This window comes from Amphiprion ocellaris, chromosome 23, assembly GCF_022539595.1.
Source record: "Amphiprion ocellaris isolate individual 3 ecotype Okinawa chromosome 23, ASM2253959v1, whole genome shotgun sequence".
Lineage (NCBI taxonomy): Eukaryota > Metazoa > Chordata > Actinopteri > Pomacentridae > Amphiprion > Amphiprion ocellaris.
Window position 1 is genome coordinate 13,758,487 of NC_072788.1, and position 24,986 is coordinate 13,783,472.

Genomic DNA, 24,986 nt, shown 5'->3' on the forward strand with positions numbered 1-24,986 from the left:
CTGTAATGTCCGCCTGTATATTATTTAACCTTCTGAAGCCCAAAACCAAATAGTGGGTTTAAAAGAAATGCTATCTCAAAAAAAATTTGTATTTATCAAAGGCAGAAACTGTAAAAAAAGAAAGAATCAACAAATTTTCAACTGTACAAGGGTCCTGAAACTGCTTGAATGTGAAATGACCTGCCATTATGTCAGAAAACTTAACCAAAACTCAGCTGAAAATCAGGATTTTTAGTTTAAAGTACACCAAAAATGAGCCAATGGAATCTGTTTTTTTAGAGGTAAGTTGTAGTCGTGATGACGTGACTTGAGGGACTTTTCGGCTGAACTGCAGGCTGTGTTTATATGATGTTATATATGTAGTTTTTACTGCACAAAACACATTTTTGAGCTCTCGCTACTTCCATTCATGGTTGTGCTGTTTTCATGGAGGTGCAGGACTTATATATTTTTTTTCTTAATAAAGAAAAAATGAGCACAGAGCTAAGAAAAATGTGACAGGAGCAAAAAATGCCCAGAAACTGCTTGAAGCAAATTTCTTTCATAGGAGGACGATGCATGGACACCAGTGACCAGTTTGGAAGCCAAATCTGTTTTCTTTTATTAACAGGATGATTTTTGAAACCTGCAACCACCTTAGTTAAACAGTACAGAACCTAGTTTTTTCTGTTGTCTTTAAATTAAACATTAAGATCCTTATTAATTTAGCACTTTACAGGTATAAGTAATGTTCATCACAGTATGAGCAGAGAAATAAAAGCACAATTGGAGCATTGAGACGGTCGATAACGGTTGATTTTTCTTGCCCGGCAGCTTATAAACTGTCCAGACTCTGGCCAGTCACGGCACCTCATCTCTGCGGGGAACAAATGGATCTCCGATGACTTGTTGATCATTTTGCTTGTACTGTGAACAGAGGGCGAGACAGCATGTGGGCACTGAATCTAATTTTAGTGTCCTTCTGTGTGTGTTGCTTGCAGGCTGTTTAACCTGACCCTGAAGAAGCTGATCATGCTGAAGGAGCTGGATAAAGACCTCACTTCAGTGGTCATCGCTGTCAAACTGCAGGTATGAGACGTCTAGAGAAATACAGTGAAACGCACAAAATGTAACTAACAGCAGAGCAGCAGTGGGAGGAAAGGTTTTAGGTAACTAAGTCCTGCTGTACCTGAAATGGATTTACTTGATGCTACCTGCTTTTTTGAGAGTGTGCGGGAAAAGATCATCTAGTCTTATGTGATGTTGCTGGCTTATTGTCCTGTTGTTTTTGTCCTGATGTATTCAAATGTCACATTTGAGCCTTTTATGTTTTATGTAGAGTTATCTTACTTCATAATAGCTGTTAGATTCAGTTTTCAGGCAGCTGCAGATATTCTTGTAGTAACTAGAATGAGCATTGAAAATACATTTTTTTTCAAAATTTTTTCCCGGACCCCCTATTGTGACACATTTTCTCGATCCATGCAATGTTTTGGCTTTATTTTGACCTGTTTGCATTGCAGTATGATGTTCTTTGAAGTATTTTTGAAATTATACATTTGAGGTATTATCAGAAAGTTCAGACGCTGCCTTCAAAAAGGAAAAACCACTGTTGATTTTAGTTAGGCTGCAATCCCTGTCAAAGTAGACACCTTGTGTACCTATACACTGCTCCCAGTGCTTCTGCAACATTTGTAGCACTCCCCGGTAAATCCTGTCATGGAAACAAGAACGGAATCTGACAAACTTTTGGTATAATTTCATTTTGGGGAAGAGAAAGAAGTCACACGGTGCCAAATCTAGTGAATTCGGCGTGTTGTTGTGACCAACCATTGTCATAGTTCAGGTCATTTTCTCCCCCTACCTGTAGAAGTTATAGTAGACTCTTTCTGTAGCTTTAATCAGCAGAGTTGTATTATAGGACTTAGAGACCTGATTTTTGCTTTGATCGAATGTGCCAAACCAGTAGAACGATAGATGCTGAAATGTTGCTGAATTCACCTAAAAATGAGTGGTTTTTGCCTCTTTTTTTCTAGTTCTGTAAAATAGTTCATTGTTTTGTCGAGTCAGGTTATTGGATCTGGACACACTTCCTCTTTTTCTTATAAGAGCCCAAAGACTTTCTTAGACTGCTCTATAGCTGTTTAGTCGACATTGCTTCTTATTTGTAATTGAAAGCAGCATCAGTGCTGTCAGCTTTAGGTTTGAAAAGTCCACTATTTTAACTTTTGACAGCTTTCTGGCAGCAGAAGGAGCCAAGTTAGTTAAAATTAGCATGAATGACTTCCTCACTGTATTTTGTCAGCTTTTGTCTGCTGCCATTCCACATTTAAGATGTTTAGAGCCCACTTTAATGCTGTGGCTCGACTCCCAGTTCTGCTCTTTGGCTTGTTTTCTCTCTTGATTGTCTTCATCTTGTTCTCAATCTTAGTAAACCAATAACTTCTCAGCTGTTTCTGGCACAAAATGCACTTTAAGCTGTTTTAATTCTTTTTCCATGCTTCTGCTGCCACTTGTTCACTCTTCCCTCCGATCTGTCAGTTTCCTCTCCTCCTTTCTCAGCCTGATTCGCTCCTACGCTCCTCTCTCTGTGTGTGGTTGATGAGAGTTCATTGTTTTGACTCTGCTGGAGGTAGCCAGGGCACGCCAGCAGTCCCCTTTCCATGTTTCCTTTCTTTCTTTCTACTGCTCTCACCATGTTTGTACTTTTGTCATCACTCACTGTCTGTTCTCCCTCCGTCACCTCCTCAGGGCTCCAAGCGAATCCTGCGCTCCAACGAGATCCTGCTGTCCTCAGCCGGGCTGACAGAGACTGACTTGCAGCTCACCTTCTCCCTGCAGGTACAGACAAAGGTTCAGAGAGGTCCGGGGCCTGCCAGTCAAAACCAAACAGGAGTTTTTCTCTTGGATTCAGTTTATACAGAAAACACAGCCACAATTACACAACAAAAAATGAGCATGCTGCACACTGGAGCTAAAATACATGAGGATTTTTTCTTGATTTTTAAAAAAAATTAACTACATAACTGTACAAAAATGGACAACATCTATCTCATTAGCCATGTTTCCATAATGTATTTGTATACACAAAAATAGGTGAAGTTTCTACTCAAGGTGGTCCTAATGCAGTCCTGACCTTTTAACTTAAATTGTCTTTGCCTTCGGACAACATGCAACATGGACAATGTCAAGACATTAAAATATGGGTGCCCGTATAGCTCAACGCGTTGAGTGGGTGACCCATGTACAGGGCTGGTCCCGGACGCAGCTGGCCCGGGTTCGAGTCCTGCTAGCGGCCCTTTGCTGCATGTCTTCCCCTGACTCTTCTCCCCTGTTTCCTGTCTCTCTCTCTCACTGTGCCTATCTAATAAAGCCCACAAAAAGGCCAAAAATATAACTTAAAAAAAAAAAAAGACATTAAAATATAATTATGACTCTCTTGATTGAAACTTGCAATTACTACTTTTAGTGCTGATCTTTTTTTTTCTGAATGATATTTTATTTATAATTAAATAACATAGGAAATGTCAGTGTCATAATCCACAATTTGGGCCACAATAATCAAACAAATGTGTCTCAGGTGATTACACAGTAAAGACACCTGCTGACCTGGAAGGTTCAGTCACTTGTGACTCAATACTGCTGGATGTAACTCCATCATTTAGACAAAAAGAACACTTAAGCAACTCAGTGACACGGTCATTGAAAAGCAGAAATTAAGAGATGGATACAAGGAAATTTACAAGTCAGTGAATATTCCTTGGAGTACAATTAAATTCATCATTAAGAAAAAGTCTGTCTAGAGGAGGCTGTCCTCAAAAACTAAGTGTCTCTACAAGAAAAAGATTGGCGAGGGAGACTACCAAGACACCTATGAGTCCTCTGAAGGAATCACTAGCTTTAGCGGCTGAGATGGGAGAAACTGGCTGGATGGTCTACAGTTAACCAGAAGGCCATGAGAGACTCGACTGGAGTCAACTGGAAGAACATTCTTTGGTCTAATGAGACTGAAATTGTGCTTTTAGATAATCAGATTGACGCTATATTTGGCAGGCACCAAACGCTGCACATTGCCACAAACAAACCATCTTCACTGTGAGGCATGGTGGTGGCAGCATCATGATGTGGGGATGCTTCTCGGCACCAAGCTCTGGAAGGATTGTAACAGTAGAGGGTAAAATGAATGCAGCAAAGTATAGAGAAATGTATGGGAGATGATTTGTTTTGCAGCAAGACAATGACCTGAAGCGTGTAAAAATATGTACCTATTCAGGCTTTGCCTCAGTCCTCTGATGATGCGTTTATTTCTGACATGTAGGCACAGACATGTTGCATGTCGTAAACATCAACCCTGCATACATCAGCTGTACACACATATATGATCTAATATTAGCATTCAGGCAGAGGAAGGTTAATATAATTCCCAGTAGGGTTTCTTCTGCTCTAAATCATCCTTTCCGATTTCCATGATTCTAAATGCTGCTAAAAGGTCAGGGAATTTCTCTCTCTGTGTCTCTGTAGCTCACCGAGTGCACTGAGCCAGACATTATACATTAAACTTTCTACAGCAACAGCAGCACTGCACAGAGCAAGAGCTGAATCATTTCATAGCTTTGAACATTGTCACAGGAGCCAGTTCCATTTATAGTGCAGCCGGCAAGATCCTTAATGATGGGTTATGTCATAGTTCAGATGTGACTAAATGGTTTGACACTTGGGGATGCCAGAGACAGGTCAGCGGGTGTGATTGACTTACACAACAAGCCATTTATATAAGTCTAATTATCAAGACCTGAGAAACGAATGTCATTGATTTATCAGTCTGAACCCATTGAACAATTCATCACCCACCTGTCAGCTGTTGTGGTGTGTTTTTGTGCATGTATTTGCTAAAGTGTGCGTTGTATGTGGTTTGAACCTGCAGTACCCTCACTTCCTGAAGAGGGATGCCAACAAGCTTCAGATAATGTTGCAGCGGCGGAAGCGATACAAGAACCGGACCATCCTGGGCTACAAGACCCTGGCCCTGGGCCTCATCAACATGGCCGAGGTATAGCCGTCTCGAAGTATCTCAACGCTATAAAGTCGTGAAGTTTTATGATATGCTTTTCTTACCCCTAAATCTGATCACATTCTTCTGCATTCTTTATCTCTTGAGTTATTTCCTACATTTCTTGGGCCTTTCAACAACTCATGATAATATATCTGAATGTGTTGCATTCATTGCATTGAGAAGAAACCAGTGAAGGTTTTCCTGTTAAGAAAAGGAACAACTGAACTCAGATTCAGCTTTTCTTTTGTATTGTAGATAAGAATTATCTGTTTTTGAATGAAATTTTGAAAATACCATTTGCAGACACGCTGTGGTGTGTATATTTATTACTGGGATTATCGACGCATTTGTATGAACTCTAAGCCGTGTTGAAATGATTAGTCATTTCATCAGTTATTTGATCAACAAAACAGAAATCCACTGTTCTTATGAAAAACAACTCTGTGAAGAAACCACCATTGTATGTAAGAAATTGTAATGGATATATCCATGTTTTCATTCTTTGTGAAGTTTATGGACAATTCATCAATTAACCCTCTGATTCCTTAAACCCACTAGCAGGTTTTAAAGATGATTTATTTAGAGTTGCCAAAAATTACCCCTCTTATCAAAACTCCAGTCTGTATAAACAGAAAGAACTGTTATATTTTCAACTTTCTGACTGTCCTTGAGCTAATTATGTGTGATGTGGAGTTAAATTAGAAAAATTTACCAAATATTAGACAAAACTTGATAGTGATATTTTGTCAAAATCACTTTATACTACTTAGCTTTTTTTAATTTTGTAAGCTAAAGTTCAACTTTCATTTTTACCTTTTTCAGTTCTCTCCACTGCTAGCTAGGTTTTGCTTTTTCCATAGAGTTGCAAGACTTCATATTTGAATTCAAAAGTCCACAGAGGAAAAATGCAACATGAGAAAAGCACAAAGACTATTAAAATGCTTACTCCAGCTTTAACAGAGGGAATAATTGTTAGAATAATCAATAATGGAAGAATAGAGGCATGTTTGGACTCTTAACATTGCCTGAGAACATTATTTTCTGTAATTTAGTCCAGTGCTCTCATGCAGAAGAGAACAAAACTTTTGGATTACATGTCAAAACAAAGTTAAAAAAAGCAGTTTATGTCTTTGAAACAGAGAGCAACAAACCTTATGAATTATAGAGTAACGAGGCAAGACTTTGGAAAGAAATGAATACTTTATTTACGACTTTTCTACAATAGTCTTTCGCTGTAAGAAGGATTTACCTTTCTCGGAGTATGACTGCACTCAATCTGCAGTATATCACTTTTCATTTTTAACATGGCCTAGACACATGATTGCATCTTGAATTGTCTCATTAGTGGTTTGTGTCTTCGGAGAAAGTTTCTCAGCACAAACGTGTGTGTTTTCAGCGCTGAGCTCCTCCACAGCAACAGATGGAGGTTAAGCTGCATGTTTGAGGGCACGTCAGTTGTGAGCGGTTGAATCAGCAGAGTCTCATCCTCGGCAACCCGACGAACGTCCCAGCAGATCTGAACTGTTGACCCTACAAACTAGCGGTCACAGGCTCATTTCCCTAAACATGTAGCTTCTGCTCCCTCCTTAAATCCAATCTCAGCTCTGCTTCATTTCACAGCGTGTCCTCACAAAGTGGCTTCTAACTTAATATTTACCAGAATGACGGGGGTGGTCCTCTCTTGTCGCTGCTGCTTTTCATTTTTATGCACATCTATTCTCTCATATCCCTCCTTTATCAGTTTAAAAATGTCATTCACAGTGATGCCGCTTGAGAACTTTATTTCTCGCTACCCTTCATTTAACCTTCATCTTGGCTCAATTCAAGCGAGTGCGCTTTCAAATCAGACGTCTGATTTCGATCTTTGGCTTAAAGTTCTCTTCCAAGCCCACGTAAATGTTGCCATAAATCAAACTTCCAATTAAATTGTAGCCTCTTCTGCCAAAAGCTCCTGACATTCTCTGCCTCTCACAATATGAATCTGTTTTAACAGGGTTGTGATTTATGGTATGTGGGGGCATGTGTGGATGTTCCTGGTGCTTTGTGAAATCCTGGTGATTTTCATTGGCTGCGAGCGAAGTCCCAGGTATTTACAGGATAAAACACCTTGATCAAACTGGCTCACCAGAAAATACTTTATGGAGAGAAACAGTAATAAATACAGACTTAATTAACAAAATAGGTTTGGTCTTTAAAAGTTAGCTGAGTGTCTCATTAGGAGCAAATTAAACCAAATACAACAGTAGAAAAAGCTTATACAGTACATGCAACCCTAAGACTTCTTTATCTAAAACAGGACGTTATTCTGTTGGCTGCTGGCTGTCTAAGACTGTCCCAGTATGTAAAATAAAGTCAGATTTTATTCATGAAGCTCCTGCAACAGACAGGTTCACTGCAAAGTGCTTTACAAAGGGCAAAGGACACCAATGCAGACTCATCCGCACGAAAGGTTCAAACTCATTTCCCTCAGAGCCGCAGTGAAAGTCCTTCCAGAAACGGCCATGTTGGCATATTCTACATAAAGCACTGCGTGTGTCAGAAAAATAATATGCTACAGGCCACCCACTCGGGCCTTTCAGAGTGGCTAAGAAATGTCATTTTGAAGGCATTGTGCTTCTTCGGATATGACAAGTAGTTTCCACTGACCCAGCAAGTAAGAGGAAAGAGGATGAACTGTTGAACCCGGTCACATATTCACAAAATGTTTTGACTGTAAGTTTTAGCTCTTTCAATGCAGATTTTTCAGTTTAAAGACATAATTATATTAATCTGTGGCAAACTAGCAAGTATTTTCGTGATCTGTTAATTAGATTAGAAATCAAGGAAGCATCAAAAGTATCTTATTGTTTACAAAAATTGCCAGAATTACACCATTTGTTAAATACAGAAACAGTAAAAATAGAAAAAAATTGTAGATTTTCAACTTGCTGACAGGCCTTGAACGACTCGTGTAATGTGCGATTTAGTCAGGAAAATGAACAAAAGCTCAGATTAAAATTGTGATACCTCATTAAAATCACTGGACATGTTAAATTTATGTAAAAATTGGACCAGATCCTGTTAAAAAAAATAGTGACCATAATAATAATAATTGAAAATTCTGTGCTTTTCAGTACGACTAAGAAGTCATGTTTGACTCAGTTGTGACAAAAATTCACTAATCATTCAGCTGAACTGCAGGCTGTGCTTACACTGAGCAAAGAGGTGACAACAAGGGAGATGGAGAGGAAAATGAAACCTACTTGGACAAATAAATAAATGTAGTATGGCTCAAAAACAGCATAACCAGGAGAAGGTTCGCAGTAGGTTGTTGGAAGATACATTCAGCATGGTGAAACATCTTTGTAGAGTTGTTGTGCAGGGCAGTGTGAAAGAAGACTGTAAAATGCAAATAAGTAACTGAATTATATGCGGAGCCACCATTATTTCCATATTTGTAGTACCTGGAAGGACACTTTACACCCCTAGTCCAAGTTTTTTAAATTTTTTTTGTTAAAGAAATATTTAAAGAAATGTAACTTTCATTTTTTTCCCTTTATGCCTTATAGAAATTTAGCTGTGTCATGCTGCACCGAAGATATTTGTAAGTTTCTTGTACTTCTAGCCACAGTTGTGCTGTTGCCAAATAAGCTGCAGGAGTTTATATTGCAGTGGAAATGGCCCTAGAGTGAGTAAAAATGTGCTGAAGAGGAGTAAAAACCTAGATAGCAGGCATCTATCTATCTTATATTAACTATAATCCACCTTAACAGTAGCACAAGCAAGCATTATATTAACAATTTCTTTTACTAGTGCAAATTTGCCGCTGCAGAAAAAACCCTCTCCATAGTCTTTTGTCCTCAAACTAACCACAGTGAGAGCATCTGAGTGATCGGTGGAGCTGTAAAGTTCTGAGATATGTGTAGGGATGAGACCATGAAGAGATTTATAGACAGTTATTGCCATTTCTTTTCTGAAAAGTAAAAGTCTGGCTTCAAAGTGGTTTAAATATAAAAGGTTGGGATGGAGGCAGGTTGTTAAAAGATCCAATGTAATTACTGATACTATTTTGAGCACCATGAGATCACCTTGAGAGACGCATGTTTTTGCAGGACGTAAAAGTAAGTGAGTTTACATAAAAATGCCATAGTTTAAAATGCCTTTGTGGTTTATTGTGCTTTTAAAATACCGACAAATGCAGACAGCGAGATTCATTTTAGTGTCACTTTCAAGAGGTGATATTGGTGTAATTTTATTTCTTTTTGAAATCAATGCCAATAAAGAGCGTTAGTCTCCAGTTCTTTTTGGTCCCTGTTTTCCCTTATTTCCTTTTCTTATTGCATTTTCCTGGTATGGCTTAATGCAAAAATCATTATTCCATTTAACTTTCATTTGCACAGCTTTCACTCTGCTGTTTGTCTCTTTCGCTGTCATTTTTCTGACTTAAATGCTGTAATTATCTTTGTGATTAAAGTATGTTTTAGGAAAGAATTCGCCACATGTTCAACATAATACATCACTTCAATTGAGTTGGTAGTTTAACTATGTAGGCGCTTTTTAATGGATTTTTGAAAGCTGCGGTAGTTTTTTCCAGAAGAAGAACCTGCAGTAAGTCCACCGCTGGGTTTAGTCTCTTCATGAGGAAAATTGGTGAGATTTAAAAAAACAAAACAAACTATCAAATTACAACAGTGTTTCTCGTTAAATATTTATGTTGCCTTCGTGCTGTTTGTCAGATTTGCATAATCTGGCTGGAAAACGGTTAAATATTCAGCCGCATGGAGCTTCAGGAAGCTAGCAGGAGCATGAAATGTCTGAAATGCGTCGGCTGCACCTTTGCCAAGTGAAAGGATGTGAAGCAGTAATGTCTGTGTAATGTGTGGCTGAGGCTGTCTCTGTAATAAGCTGCTCAGACTTCATTAACTGTGTGAGTGTGACCAGACTGCTGAGAGAGGCTGGATGTCACTCAGTTAGATACAAACACACACAGGAGACGTGATGCCGTTTGCTGCAGAGAGAAATGATCTCACATGTTCACATTTTCTCTGTCAGGCGTTGTTAATCCCTGAACTGTTCATTTTTACCAACCTGCTTTTTTCTCCTTGTTCCGTTATCTTCCATTCCTCTGTAGAGCTTTTATTTTGATCTCTATCGGCTTTTTCTTCCTCCTCTAATGCTGTTTAAGTGATGCAATGTCCAGTGTTTTATCCCCTCTACTGAAATAAGCTGATCCCTCCTGAACATATCTGTTAAAAGTTTATGCCTCTGACATTTACATTCTTGCAATGTTCTTGTTTCTATTTGCATTCTGCTGTTTTGACATTCAGACGCATCTCATCTGGGAAAACAGTTGCTTGCTGGAGCATGAAGGGAGTTTATTCAAATTGCATATGGGCACAAGTTTTGAGTATGAGTTAGAAATATTTTTAAAGATTGGATTGAAATCTGCATTTTTCTTATTTACAAAAAAATTTCTGTTCTATTGTGAAATTAAATATCCAGGGTTTTCTTGCTATCACGATACTTTGCATATGACAACAGCATGACATATTTTTTCTTATTTTGGTATAAAGTTTAGTTTTTTGTTGTTTTTTTTCTTTCTTTTTTATTGAAAAGCTGGACTGTTTTGTTGTTGTTTTTTTAATCCTGAAGGTTCTGAGTGTTTGAATCTGGTACTGTTGCTAATCATTGACATATCCCAGACTGTCATTATCCAAAAATTCACCTTGGTGTGGATTACATGGTAAAATTATCACATTTTATGTGTTTTTCAAAGATTAACCTTCTGAAAATTATTGAATATTAAATATTTACGATCAAGACAATAATCATATCTGATATTTTTAGGACAATTTTTTATGCTGCAGGACGTCTGTATATTTACTTTTTTATTGATGCACAAAGCTTGCAGTCTTTCACAGTGCTACTTGCAACTTTTTACGAGATTACAGGCTTTTCTACAATCTACAAATGTAGTGCAGCTCAATCTAATCTCATTTTTGCCAATATTTTTATTGCACTTTTTGGGATGGGTACTTTTGTCCCTAAGATCCTGATCTTCTTTATTTTCTTTAATCTGGCAATGCACAAAAACAATAATATTGCATCAGAATCAGTGCTGCTGCTTTTTTTTCCATGAAAATAAACAGTGGTATTATGTGAACAAACTAACATTTAAAAAGGTTAACATTGTCTAAGTGAATCAACATTTGGTAATTATGATGAGGTCTAATGTTGATTTAAAATTTACCTCCGGGAAAGTGGAAAACAATAGTAACAAATAATATTTTTATGGCAGTTTTTTAAAACTCTAACATTTTTTCAAAAAAAGCCATCAGCAGCGTTTCCTTCAACTTTGTATGAAGTTGCAGTTTCTGCATAAACACATTTAGTGCATCTCATTGGTTGTCATTGTGATTGTTTAAACAATTCTACTTTTTGACACACATTTTGTCCTTAAAATCTGATATTGATCTAAAAATAAGAAAACATCAGAAACAATTCTGCTGCTAATCACTGAAGCATTTGTTATTTGGAAATGTTTTTCCATAAAAATCAAACAAACTAACATTTAACTGGTTGAAATTATTAAAAACCGATTGAGTTCTTTTTGATGCAGACCCCAGTGTGTCTTTTTTAAATTTCCACCATGGATTAAACTCATCAGCAGTGCTCCCTGCAACTTTCTACTAAGTTTTCAGCTCACTGCATAAACAGATTTAATGCACCTCCCTCTGATCTTGTTTTAACCACTCTCCTTTTTTTGTCTCCCTCCAGGTGATGCAGCATCCCAGCGAGGGTGCTCAGGTTCTGGGTCTCCACAGCCAGCTGAAGGACGCCTCGGTGCCCGTTGCCGAGGTCAGAGTTTACTCTCTGTCCAGCCAGCCCATCGATCACGAGGGACCCAAAGCAAAGATGTCTGGTACCAACACCATCTCATCACATCTGGCTCTCTTTTTTTTTCTGTCTGCCCTTCCTCCTCCCTCTGTCATTTTGTTCCTGTTCTTTAGTTCTCTTTTTTGTGTCTCTCTAGATCGTTCCCCAGACATCGACAACTACTCTGAAGAAGAGGAAGAGAGCTACTCATCAGAACAGGAAGGCAGCGATGACCCAATTCATGGACAGGTGTGTGTGATAGTTACTCTGGTCTTCTTCTGTCTCTTTGCTTGCACAAAAATTGGCTTCACATTTGCCCAAAAATAGCTCTGTGCCCCTGAAAGAATCTTTTTCACTGTATACATGTAACATAAGTTATTATTGCACATCTGAGGCAACCACAGAAAAAGTCGGTCTGTGCTCCGACTGTTTCTTTGCTCAAACTGAATTGGTTATTGAGTTTTGCCCCATTTTCGTCTCTTTTTTCATCTCGGCTGCGGTCCTCGACTGAAAAGGAGCGCAGTCAACAGACAAACTGGTGTGAGCATCAGCAGAGTGTTTGTGGTTTCTGTATTGTGTTACCTTCTGTGCCGGATTATGAGAGAAAAAAGTGATGGCTCTCGGGGGATGTGAGGGGAATCGGCACCCATCGGTGCGAGAGATTGAAAGGAGTGAACAGACAGCAGAGAGAGATAAGAAGGGAGCAACGAGGCTGAGGAGGCCGGGTTGACAAGACTGAAAGGAGGGAAGACAAAGAGAGAAAAGGGTGACGAGACAGTTCAGGGGTGAGGAGGTTGACTGAAGAGGGAAGCAATGAGCTGAGAAAGGAGAGAGGGAAAGAGAGCAAAAGGTCAAAGCTGGACTGAAGTGAAAAGTTCATTTATTTCACTTATTTACAGAGTTGCTTGGATCACTTTTTCTGATAGTAATGCCAAGGGAATAGCTGAGATCTGAGAACGAAGATGACATTGCTAAATAGAAGACAGATGGGGAAATAAACAAACATGTTTTCAACAACAGCAAACTCCGACGTTAGCCAAACTCGTTAGTAGGACGCGAGTACAAAAATTGGACTTCAGTGATTCAGTGGTTAATTAGTCAGCGAAGATGGCAAAGCTGTTACTCGTAGTTTTCAGGTGCTTTGCCAAACTCTCTGTAGATTGATGATATGCCAGTTTCCTGTATCTGGGACTTGACTTGTGGGGGTTAACTTGATTTTTTTTCTGACATTTTACCAAGTCATGTGGTCGTGTGTCACTATCCCAGTGTGAGTGCTGCTAGTTTTAGATTTTAATTGTCCATTAACAACTGCTAGTAATAAATGATGATGCATAATTAAAAAAATTGATTCACTACTTTAGATTTCTTGGGCTATTTGGGATGTTTTTGGTAAAACGACAAAAGAATGAATAATAAATGTAGCATTCAAATACTGATTTGTACGTTAATTGCCATGGTAATAGTAGATACTTTGAGGCATTTAGGTCAACACTTCTTATATGTCAGATGAAAATGAAGAACATTTTTAAAATAATAATTAAACTGTCTTGCAGTTTTTCTTATTAGCAGTATCATTTGCAAAATTGCATTAAAGATAACATCAATTCATATAAAAATGCACTTTGGCTCTGATGCAACTGCCTTTATTATCTGTAATCACCAGTCTGTGGCTTCGGCAATGTCCTGCCCACATCCAGATATTGATTATCTGTCTCCTTGATTACTAATCATTGGTATCAGCCCTGAAAAAACACGTTAGTTGACCACTAGTCAGTAAACTTTAACCTACCTAAGCATGGCCACACAATGACATTAAATGAGAAGTCTGGTATCTGGCATATTTTTGCAGAAAATCACATGAAAAGCCCAAAACTACCTTAAATCTATCCCTGTGTACTTTACTACACATTCTCACAAACTTTATCTCTGACAAAGACAATTTTCTGACACTAGTTTTTAACAAACAAGATAAACAAGAGTAAATCGTATATTTGTTGAGGGCTACAGAACTGAGCGTGGGATGGATTACACAAATTACCAGGTGCAACACTGGAATGCGTTTTAATGGCTTTTGGACAACAAAGACAGAACCTAATCCAGACTAATCCTTTAACCCTGCAACACTCAGTAGCCCGAATAAGAGCCAAATGAAAATTCTGCTGGCGTGTTTTAAATAGCATCGGCCCATTGTGAATCAAATACGGCAAACTATAAGTCATTTGAAAGCACAAAGCCTCACAATTCAGCGTAGATCTAGATACCAGGAACACAGCAGCAGTTGTTCTTTGTAATAAGAGTGAATAAACAGCAGATTTTTGCTTTTTTTTGTTGTCTATATGGGCACATGCTTGTTGGATCATTATATGTTTTACATTATTTTCACCATAAGATTAAAGCTGGCTGTGAAGGGTGTCTAAGGGTTAAAACTCATGCTGTAGCAACCTTGAACTAACCTGTAGAATACTCTTCATAATAATCTTTCTCTTCTTTTTCCTCTCATTCTTGGTTTCCTCCTTGGTGTATCTGCTGCATTTCTTTCCCTCCATTTGACCTTTTTCTGTCTCTTTCTCTCAGTATCTGTATGATGAAGAAGAGGAGGTGAGGAAGAAGAAGCCGAGGCGCAAGCTCCCTTCCAATGCTGCCATCACCAGGGTAAGATAAAAAAGACCTCCCTTGCTTCAACTCACTCATTCATCTCTTGTTTTTTTCTCTGTCTTTGGTTGTCTCTATTTACCTGCTTGTTTGGTCTGCAAAACAGGTTGTGACAAACCTGCTTCGTGCGACGGCCCTTTTAAATAAATTTGATTTGACTGGACTCCACAAACCTCCCGCTGTGCTGCCTTCTTGCTTTACCTCATTCAACCTCTCTTCTTATCAGCTCTCCCTCTGTTTTTCCCTCCCTCTCTCCTCTGTCTCTTCCACAGTGTTGATTCTTCTATAAATCCATTTTCTCCCTCTCATTCTCGATGCATGTAATTCAGACCAATTTCCTGGGAGGAAAACATGGAGACAAGTCACCACAAGCACCTGTTACAACACTAACCACATCCTCTGATGCATGGACACACACATGCTCACATGCACATAGATAAACACAGCAGAGGCACCGATTATTGCACAAAATTACCCACAGCCATAAAAATTACAATTCACCTGCAATTTGTCAGTCGGAAAGCAATGTGTCTGGATTGTGTGTTCACCTGTGTGTACATTTGTGTGTGTGTGTGTGCATGAGAACGAAGCAGCAGGAGTTTGTCTCAGCAGGTTATTAATGGGGCGCTCCTATGGAGGGCTCAGTGGGACTGTCACTGCTGCACCTCAACACCACCGCCTGTGGACAGCCCACACACCAACCACCTGCACTGCTGCAGGTGGAAAACGCACACATACTGAATATGAACACACACTCAACAGACCTTCTGCTCTTTGCAGCGCACACTGCCGCACACGCATATATATACAGAAACATTTACATCCCCAGAGCGCCGCATACAGTCGACCCTCTCCACTTTCTAGCAGCAAATTAGGACAAAACCTCCAAAACACTCCATGTCTCTACAGAGACACTCAGACAGCCACTTATGCTGCTGCTGAAAGCTCATGTTTTTTAATTTTTCTTTCTTTTTTTAAAAACAGATTTTGACCAAAAACAACGAGGAGAATATTTTTTTAAACTTTCTTGCATGAAGTGGTTTCCCACACCTGCAAATACTGTTTGGTTTCCTTTCATAAAGAGACAACTGCTAAACTACAGTGTTTGTGCTGCAAGTTGTTTTTCAGTTTGATTACTTTTTAATACAGTATATACAAGAATGAGCTTACACAAATATATTGTGAATTTTGAACTGGAAATAGAAAAAATCTTTGAACACGTATAAAGATGGATGAACTCTCTGTGGCCGTTACCATCTTGGCAGTTCCTGATTCCCGTCCACCTTTAACTTTGTTTCTGCCTTGGGGTTGGTCATGGTGACAGTAGGCTAAGTAGAACATTCCAGATGTTCCTCTCCCCAGCAACATTTTCCAGCTCCTCCTGGTGGATCCCAAATTGGTCTTAGACCAGATGAGATATGTAATCCCTCCAGCCAGTTCAGGTCTACACCAGGGTCTCCTCTAAGTCAGACTTGCCCTGTAAATGTCCAAAGAAAGGCAACCAGGAGGCATCCTGATCAGATACCTAAACCACCTCAGCTGGCTCTTTGTGACCTGAAGTAGCAGCGACTCTATGCCGACCTCTTACAGGATGTCCAAGCTCCTCATCCTAAGTCTAAGGCTGAGCCCAGTCACCCCAAGAAGAAAATTAATTTTAGCTGCTTGTTTCCTGGATCACACTGTTTCAGTCTGTGCTTATGACCATACGAGGTAAATCGAGAGCTTTGTCTTCTGGTTCAGCTCCTCTTCAACAGTCCGGTACAACACCCACATTGCAGCTGACACTGCCCTAATCCATCTGTCAATCTCACACACTATTATCCCTTCACTAGTGAAGAAAACCCCAAGATACTTAAACTTGGGGCCACTCACCTCCAACCCAAGTCCCCAGTGAATTAGCAAAGACTGATCTTTGATACTTTACTCAAAATAAGGAGACTGGGGCCCCATGCTGATGCCAGGCCTGTGAAGGTAACTAGGGAATGAGCATCTGATAGCTGAGCCTCAGTCCATAGACCTTAGTTGAAGCACCATGGATTCATGGATCCAGTGAGCCCATCACTGGCTGGCATAGGCATGGATCATGAGTGGAGCTAAGGCAGTTCATGCAGATGTTTCTGGGCCATGGATTGTCCTGTGACAGTACTGACCTGTCACTTAAAGTAGCCACAACCTTGATTGTGCATTATTTCAATTGTTAATACAATTTAAATGGTTGAATTATATAAAATTCCACCCTTGTAAAGTTGTCATAAGCAATGAAATTGGCCGTAGAGACTAAAGCTGTTTTTGTACCAGGCTGTAAACATGTTTATTCCTGCTTTAAATGTAGGCATTTTAACACTACAGTCTAGGAGGATTGACTCACTTTTGGTGCCAACCTCAAGTGGACATTCAAGGAACTGCATTATCACTTTGGCCTAATTTTTTAACCACAGAAGATGCCACTTGGAGAAAATGCACATTTGAGGAAATTCTATCTTCCTTTTGGAGTAACTTTGCTTGATAAATAAATAATCCTTTGTGTTTACTCAAAGCAAAGCAAAGAACAGGAAATGTCAACTTAATAACCTCAATAATATACAAGCTCTCACATATTCAAGTTTAATAAGACAAGATGCAGCCTCGCTCCAGCTCAGCACAGAATTGTCAGCGTGGATGACACTTTTTCTTTATGTGACATACAGAAATATATCTGGATGTTGTATTCATTAACTGCTGTTGTTTTGAGTCTTCAAGCGTGAAAAGTGAGCCTGCAGATTGCTGTTGTTTCCTGTCAGCACTCTGTGCCATCGCCGTCCTCATATGAACATCCATATCCTCACTGTCTCATGTTGTACCTTTTCCATTTTCTGTCTCTGCAGCAACCCAACATCAAGCAGAAGTTTGTTGCCTTGCTGAAAAGGTTTAAAGTCACTGATGAGGTAGGTTCTTTTTTCCACTTTTTTGTTACTTCATTCTTCCTCCCCGTGTGACTTTTCCTCTTCTGATCACTTATATCCCACTTCCACTCTGTGCAAGGGTTCGGAGTGTGTATTTGCTTCAGAGGTGTTGTTGGAGTCAACATGTATTTCAGCTCGGCTTTGAAAACACAAAGAGATGTGTGGGAGAGATGTGGCAGAACAACTGAGATTCAGCTGGCAGCTCAAAACAACATTGTAATTTAAAATAGACTAGAGACGTGTTTAATGTGTTCATGTGCTTCTGGAGTGATTCCATCAAGAAAAGTGTGTGCTTCAACTCAAAAAAAATGTCTAAACTGTTTTTCTCATTAATGTAATGTTATCTTCATTCAAAAAAAGCAGCTTTTCAAAAATAAGGACATTTCTAAGTGACCCCAAACTTTTAAATCGTAGTGTATGACTAACACCATTTCCTGACAAGCATCTTTGTTGAGATTTAAGGTAATAAGATTACTGATCCCATTAATACCTTTTCTGCTATTTTGCAATCAACAGTTTTTGATGCACGATTTATTTTGGCACTGATACTCTCCGCGTTGAATGTATGATTCAGAGTTGCGGTAATTTGAATGTTATTTTTGTAGTTTGGATTACGTTTATGTGTATATTTCAATTAAATGTACTATTTTATTACTGGAAGTGATGTGAAGAGTCAATACTTTAGTTAATCAACCGTCCTGTAATCAACTTTTCTTCTAAAATGAGCAGAACTATTTATTTGAAGACATCGCCGTAGTATCTGAGGAAATGTGACGGACTTGTTTATAGAGAATCATCACTTAAAGCTGTGGGAGGCAGAAATCTGGACAAGAAATTGAAAACCCAGCCCCTCTCCTGCCACTCTTCCCTCTCAGCCATTTGCATGTGCTTCATACCCACATGCAACACTACCTCAGTGATGTTACCTGATACCGTAACCTGTACTAGTCATTCATTTCAATCACCTGGATTGTGTCTGTGATCCTGGTGCAATTATGTAGTGGAAGATCTATGATAATTACCGTCTTGTTTTTTTTGCAAACTTGTTGGCATTTTGTGTTGTTATTTAGTGTGGGTAGTTGTTTCCAATGCTGGAACAGCAACTTTTCCTGCAGGAGTTTCCCCCTTGAATCAAAGTTTACAGCATCAGGTCATTTATGCACATCTGCCTTTGTAAAACACCCAACAGGAGCAACTCTCACTTCCTGAAAATACCTGGGATTGGCCAAACTCTGCCATCATGGGCTTTATTTTTTAAAGTCTGAAAACAGAGCCAGGAGCAAATGTACACATCTAATTTCCTCTCAGACCACTTGAATTACAATATGCTGAAAGATTATTAAGGATTGTTTAAGCAAAGATGCCAACAGCATACGTCCTATCCCAGCTTTAACTGGTAAAAATAAGTGACACGACGAAAGAAACGCAGATTTTACTTAAACCACCAGCTTAACATACTGTTTGAAAAGGAAACAATGGCACACAATAAAATAATTCTGTGGTTGAAATCTTACAATTTACATATAGCTTCCTGAATGAACTAGTAGAAATGTGATGTTGCAAATATTTGTGGAAGTTAAGATTTAAAAAAGCCTGAATAAGTAGCATATGTTTCTGTAATATTTGATGTGATCGGGTATATGAGAAAGGAGCTGATTTGTTGCATCCCTTGTAATGTTACTATAACATCAAGCATGAATACTTGCATTTTAAACTCATAACTGGGCTACAGTATCACAGTTAAATGTGTACTCTGATTAGCAAAATTATGTGTGAGCCGCCTGCCTCGCTCTGATATTAAACAGGTCACTGTGGCATGTAAACATCTCACTTGTTTCGCTTCTAATTTTCACCGTCTGCGAAATCTCAGCCCTGCAGAGCCTTGTGGGTACGTTATTGTGTCAACAGGAACAACTGGCAGTGAGCTGTGTTGAGTATTACTGCTGGGATCGACACATCTCTCCTCTGTACGGGAAGTTATTTGCGCTCAGTTAGAGGATGGGGAGGATAACTGTTGGCACAGTTATATAGCCTCTATATGTGTGAACAGAAGTGATGGATTCAGTTAAATGCAAGGAAAAGTGAAATGTAAGGTGTCAAAGCTGCACAACCACTATCTCGTTTACTTTACGCGAGTGTGTAGGTCACCTTTTCTCCTCTGTGTCTCGTCCAGGTTGGTTTTGGCCTGGAGCATGTGTCCAGAGAGCAGATCCAGGAGGTGGAGGAGGACCTGGACGAGCTGTACGACAGCCTGGAGATGTACAACCCCAGCGACAGCGGGCCGGAGATGGAGGAGACCGACAGCATCCTCAGCACACCCAAACCCAAGCTAAGGTATCGGCACCAACGTCAAATTACGATGCACCTCACTCCCACAGACCTGCTGCTCCACCTGCACAGATCATTGCTGCTCTGTGTTCGTCTACATTCAGAACCACACTGACAGGACTGGATTCTCTTCATTAACACCTCAGAGCCCCCTCTGTTGGCCAAAACAGCTCATTACAGTCATACATTAAAAGCTTTATGTGAGCCAGAATTGGGTCAGTTAACTTTGATCAAAATGTAGATGTAAATCAAAGCATATTTAATTTTCCTCCAAAAATATTATTGGTGTTGGTTCACCAAAGAAAGTCACTTTCCTCAACTGAAATGATCATTAGTCACCCTCAAACTCAAAGCTAAAGTTTGTCATGAACTTGATAATTATTTTTAAAAAAGGGTCTGAAAGTGTCAGAGCAGCTGAATGAGTCAGAAATGAATAATATATATTCATATGCACAGACAGGGAAGTGACATACTTTAAACAGAATGGAAAAAATAGCAGGTTAGCTATTTTTAAATGTTCCTAAAACTTATTTTTAGTCCTATTTGATAATTTTTTCCTTTTTTCTGTTATATTTTGACTTGGACTGCTCTATTCTGTTCTTTGTTTCTTACTTTTAGCAGCTTCTAAATATAAAAAGGCACTTTATACGCAAAGAAATACCATTTGAAGGTTGAATCTTTGTTTTATAAGTGCTTATTTGAAAAGTGAAGGCGATATATAAATAAATGTGACAAATTTCCTCCTATCATTGATGTTAAGTATAAGAAAATAAAAAAATTTCTTTTGTCTCTGCTCACTCAGGCCCTTCTTTGAGGGAATGTCTCAGTCCAGCTCACAGACGGAGATCGGCAGTCTGAACAGCAAAGGCAGTTTGGGCCGAGACACTTTCAGCCCGGTGAGTAACTCTGATCCACAGCAGCTGCTAACATAATAAACTTAATTCTTACAGCATTCATTTATTACTAAGTACACAAAGGGCTTCATGGTCACTGTTGACAAGATAGTAAAATAATAGAACTGTTCACACAGAGTGTTACTGAATAGCATTCAGTACCATAAAATACATTTAGACTACAGCATAAAATCTAGCAACAAGCTTGAAAGCAACATGTGACTCTGTATTGATGTGGTAAATATCCCCAATCTAAAGCCGATGGAAATCACCACAGCAGGGAAGCAGACTGCAGATGTAAAATTTTCAGAACTGTTTCACACTAACATTTTCCTTAATGGAGCAGAAATCCAATAACTCTTTGACAGTCACCATCTGCTGAATAAAAAGTGTTTAATCACGCCGGGCTCGATGGATTTCACTGGATGTCTGCGCTGCATTCAGACACAAGCAGCTGTAGTTCTTCCTTGTGTTGTGTCGGTGCATTTCTGTTCCGGAGAAAGGGCTAGTTCATCTAGTTTATTTGTGCACATAAAACTAACATCCTTTGGCGATCGCTGCTGCTGTCTTAGGTTGGTGGTTTTCTCCCTGAAGCCGAACACTGTGGCTGCATCTGTTCTTTTTATTTACTGAAGCTCGAGTCTCATTAAGCCTGTAGACTGACTGCCGCTGCCTTGTCTTCCCAGCAGGGGGAGCAGCCTCCTCTAGAGAAGATGAAACCCTCCCGCAGCCGCAACCTGGATGACGTCCCGTCTGAGACCGACACGCTGGTACGACCTGTTTGTGTTTATGAGTGTCGGCGTGTAAAAGAGGGAGAGTTAATGTTGTGCTGAGATCTTTGTTAATATCAGTGTGAGGACGTTTCACTGCCATCTGTGCTGTAAGTGAGACAGACTGAGAAACACAAAGTGGATCATCCTAGAAGATGGCTTTCGGATTGCCACTATCTCCTTTCTTTGACACTGACAGTCTGTCTTTGTGTAGGAGCTAACAGACCAGGAGCTGTTTGCTGAGGTGGGCCCCTGCATCACAGTGTCCGTGGCCGAGAAACCCCGTACGCCCCTGAAGAGCAGCAAAAGTGAAACCCAGCCCATGGCGTCACCAAGGTAACGCATCACTCTAATTTAAAACACTTTTATTTCAAAAATATGTTATTGCCATTGATGTTAATAGCCATGAATGCTTCTGTTGGCCACACAGTTGGTCTCTTGGTTGTTGCAGATCTTTGTCACTGTATAATAGATGTAAGATAGAAAAATACGAGAAGAAAAGCTGAATTTAATATCAAAAACATGGTCATTTTATTGAGGTATAGCTACAAAATTAATATTAATGACCGCTTGTTTTTAGGACTGATGTCTTCTTATACTGCTGCATCTTTTCAGTCCTCTGCTGCTCACTCTCAGTTTCCGCTTCAAAACCTAAAATGCTTCATTAACATGTTTTGCGTTTTACCCTCTTTCAGCTCATTGTTTTGGTTTTGCATCCTGCAAGTTTATTGTTTCAGTTTAGTCTCAACATTCTTGATAATTCTGCACACTTTCCATTACCTGTCTATTATCAAAAAACTGACATCTATCAAAGTTAACTTGCTAGATTGTGAATATATTGGAGCATTTAGGAACTAAAGCACCAGATATTTTCCTTAGTAGTTGGTGGAGACCAAAAGTGAGCGAAAAGGAAACTGGATATGAGTCAAAAACTAATATTGGCCCTTAGCCTGCTAGATATGTAAAGGGTTTCCTAACACATTTCTCCTAACAATTTCATAACGGGTCAGTAAATCAGCTGAAGTATGCTGCCAGTCAAAAGTTCGGACACACCTTCTCATTCAATGTTTTTTTTTTAATTATTGTATACATTGTAGATTAATACTGAAAACATCAAACTATAAAAGAATACATATGGAATTATGTTGTAAACAAGAAAGTGTTAATCTTCAGTCTACAATGTAGAAAATAATACAAATAAATAAAAAGCAATGAATGAGAAGGCGTGTCCAAATTTTTGACTGGTAGAGTAGGTTTTAAATCATCTGACTGAAGGGAAGTGGAAAATGAAGGGAAATCAATGGGCTGTCATCTTATCATTGCATCATTTGACGATCTTTTGCCGCTGTTTTGCAAAATCCTGGGATGCGTAATTTATTTTGAGCACGTTTTGAACTTGTTATCTTTGTTCCCAGATTGGACGGAGGCCACACGCCCAGACAGAAACGCAGCAGCACTCCAATGAAGGAAAGACAGCTTTCCAAACCTCTCAGTGAGCGAACCAACAGCTCAGACTCTGAGAGATCCCCAGAGCTGGGACATACCACACCGGTAAGTGGAATGAAAGGCTGTAAGTCTCACTTAGACTGAGAATTTTAATGACTAATTCTTTCCAGGATTTTAGCATAAGCTACGCCATCGTTTCAACCTTGCATACAAAAATAAACCCGCATGTTGCGGTATTCCCACAGAGGGATTTACACATAAAAACAGCTCCCTTTGTTCTCTGCTCTCTCCTACCCACTTTGTTCAAAGTAAAGAAAAAACATGCATTCTGATAATGTATGACTCGCCTGGAGCTTAGAAATGAATTATTTATGTGCTGATGAGTCATCTGAAGAGTAAATGTGTTGCTGTGGGGGGATTTATGGACTCGGTGTGTGTTTGTGTGTGAAGGTCCTGAGGAAGGCGGTGTACGATCAGCTGAATCAGATTCTGTTGTCGGACTCAGCGCTCCCAGAGAGCCTCATCCTGGTCAACGGCACAGACTGGCAGGGGCAGGTGAGGCTCACAGCTTTCATCATTTAGAGGGCGATTTTCAACATGCATCTCACTTTTTGTGCGTTTGTGCGCCGCAGTACGTTGCAGAGCAGCTCCAGGTGCAGAGACACCCGGTGGTCTGCACATGTTCGGCCGCTGAGATCCAGGCGGTGCTGTCGGCTGTGCTCACTCGCATCCAGAAATTGTGAGTTTTTTCCTAATATGCACAAACAAAGACACAAACACATTCTGAGTTAGTAGGATGACTCATCTTCGTAGCCTTTTTTCCTGCTCTTGGCCTCATTTTCCATCTCTCTCCTCCATCCAAAGCATCTTTCCTCTTTTTCCTCTTTCCCCCTGTGACTCTACTTCTGTGTATTTCAAAATAAAACTTCAAATATCCCCCTTATCTCTCCCTCTGTCCCCTTTGTTTGTCTTTCCAGTTTGCTCTATTGGTATTGCATTTGCCAAAACATATAACAGAATAGCCAATAAATAAACACAAAAGCGATGGTGGTTATGATACCAACTGGGTATATAAGAAATGAATCATAAACAAGAAATATTAAAGAGTTCAGATATATTCAGAGTTAGGTTCCATGCAGAAAAGTGAAAAGAAAAATGCTCTTCATCATCAGTCAAGGTCATACATTTTGAATCTTTATATCTAAATAAAGAATTATTGAGAGAATAAACAAATTAGTCAAGCTGTTATTTTTTTATTAAGGAAACTCTGGGAGTTTGAGATTCTTTGTTGACATTTTTTAGGCTACACTAGGAAAGTAGATCTCTGTCTCATTGTCTTCCTGTCAATGGTTATGGATACATGTATGATTTCATATTTCAATCTGCAGACCATTAGCTTTCTTTTTTTAATTCTACTTTTGGTTGAGATTTTTTGTTTTTTTTCCTGATCAGTTCACTTTGCCTGTTGAAGTTCTGATGGTTCCACATCCACACAGGGCTGATAACACCTTCCTCTCTCTCTCTCTCTCTCTCTCTCCCTCTTTGTCCCTGTAGCTGTAACTGTAACTCGTCCATGCCCAGAGCGGTGAAGGTGGCGGCGGTGGGCAGCCAGAGCTACCTGGGAGCCATCCTGCAGTTCTTCGTCACTCAGCTCGCCAACAAGACGTCCGACTGGCTCAACCACATGCGCTTCCTGGTGGTGCCTCTAGGTAAGAGCTTCTGTCTCCATGGCGATTAAGAAGCAGAATCAGATTGCGGCAAGTTTTTATCACTTTGTGGGAAGAGACTGTGTGATCATTTCAGACATAGGCCTATTGGGTTTTTGCAAATACAGTTTCAGACTGCCACACTCTCTCTTGACGTTTCCTACATCTTCTCCATCAGGCTCTCATCCTGTTGCTAAGCACATTGGCGCCCTTGACAACCGCTACAGCTCCTCCTTTCTGGACGGGGCTTGGAGGGACGTGTTCAGCCGCTCTGAGCCGCCACAGACAGGTATCACCCGTTCCATCAACACATGCAACCTTCTCCTTCCAAAATACCTCAACACAGACGCATTTTTACTCCA

General features: G+C 39.7%; 1 protein-coding gene across 1 annotated transcript in view; it reads left to right on the top strand.

Annotated features, from left to right (window-relative positions):
* The window catches only part of LOC111575354 (phosphofurin acidic cluster sorting protein 1), a 76,029-nt gene that overhangs the window by 42,422 nt on the left and 8,621 nt on the right, over nucleotides 1-24,986 (top strand). The window contains exons 2-17 of the mRNA XM_055007832.1: nucleotides 981-1,068; nucleotides 2,731-2,814; nucleotides 4,898-5,029; nucleotides 11,789-11,933; nucleotides 12,045-12,136; nucleotides 14,462-14,539; nucleotides 17,404-17,463; nucleotides 19,655-19,815; nucleotides 20,612-20,705; nucleotides 21,389-21,472; nucleotides 21,687-21,808; nucleotides 22,888-23,023; nucleotides 23,369-23,473; nucleotides 23,551-23,657; nucleotides 24,473-24,627; nucleotides 24,803-24,913. Coding sequence (XP_054863807.1) covers nucleotides 981-1,068; nucleotides 2,731-2,814; nucleotides 4,898-5,029; nucleotides 11,789-11,933; nucleotides 12,045-12,136; nucleotides 14,462-14,539; nucleotides 17,404-17,463; nucleotides 19,655-19,815; nucleotides 20,612-20,705; nucleotides 21,389-21,472; nucleotides 21,687-21,808; nucleotides 22,888-23,023; nucleotides 23,369-23,473; nucleotides 23,551-23,657; nucleotides 24,473-24,627; nucleotides 24,803-24,913 — 1,754 coding nt within the window. The remainder of the gene's footprint in view (nucleotides 1-980; nucleotides 1,069-2,730; nucleotides 2,815-4,897; nucleotides 5,030-11,788; nucleotides 11,934-12,044; nucleotides 12,137-14,461; nucleotides 14,540-17,403; nucleotides 17,464-19,654; nucleotides 19,816-20,611; nucleotides 20,706-21,388; nucleotides 21,473-21,686; nucleotides 21,809-22,887; nucleotides 23,024-23,368; nucleotides 23,474-23,550; nucleotides 23,658-24,472; nucleotides 24,628-24,802; nucleotides 24,914-24,986) is intronic.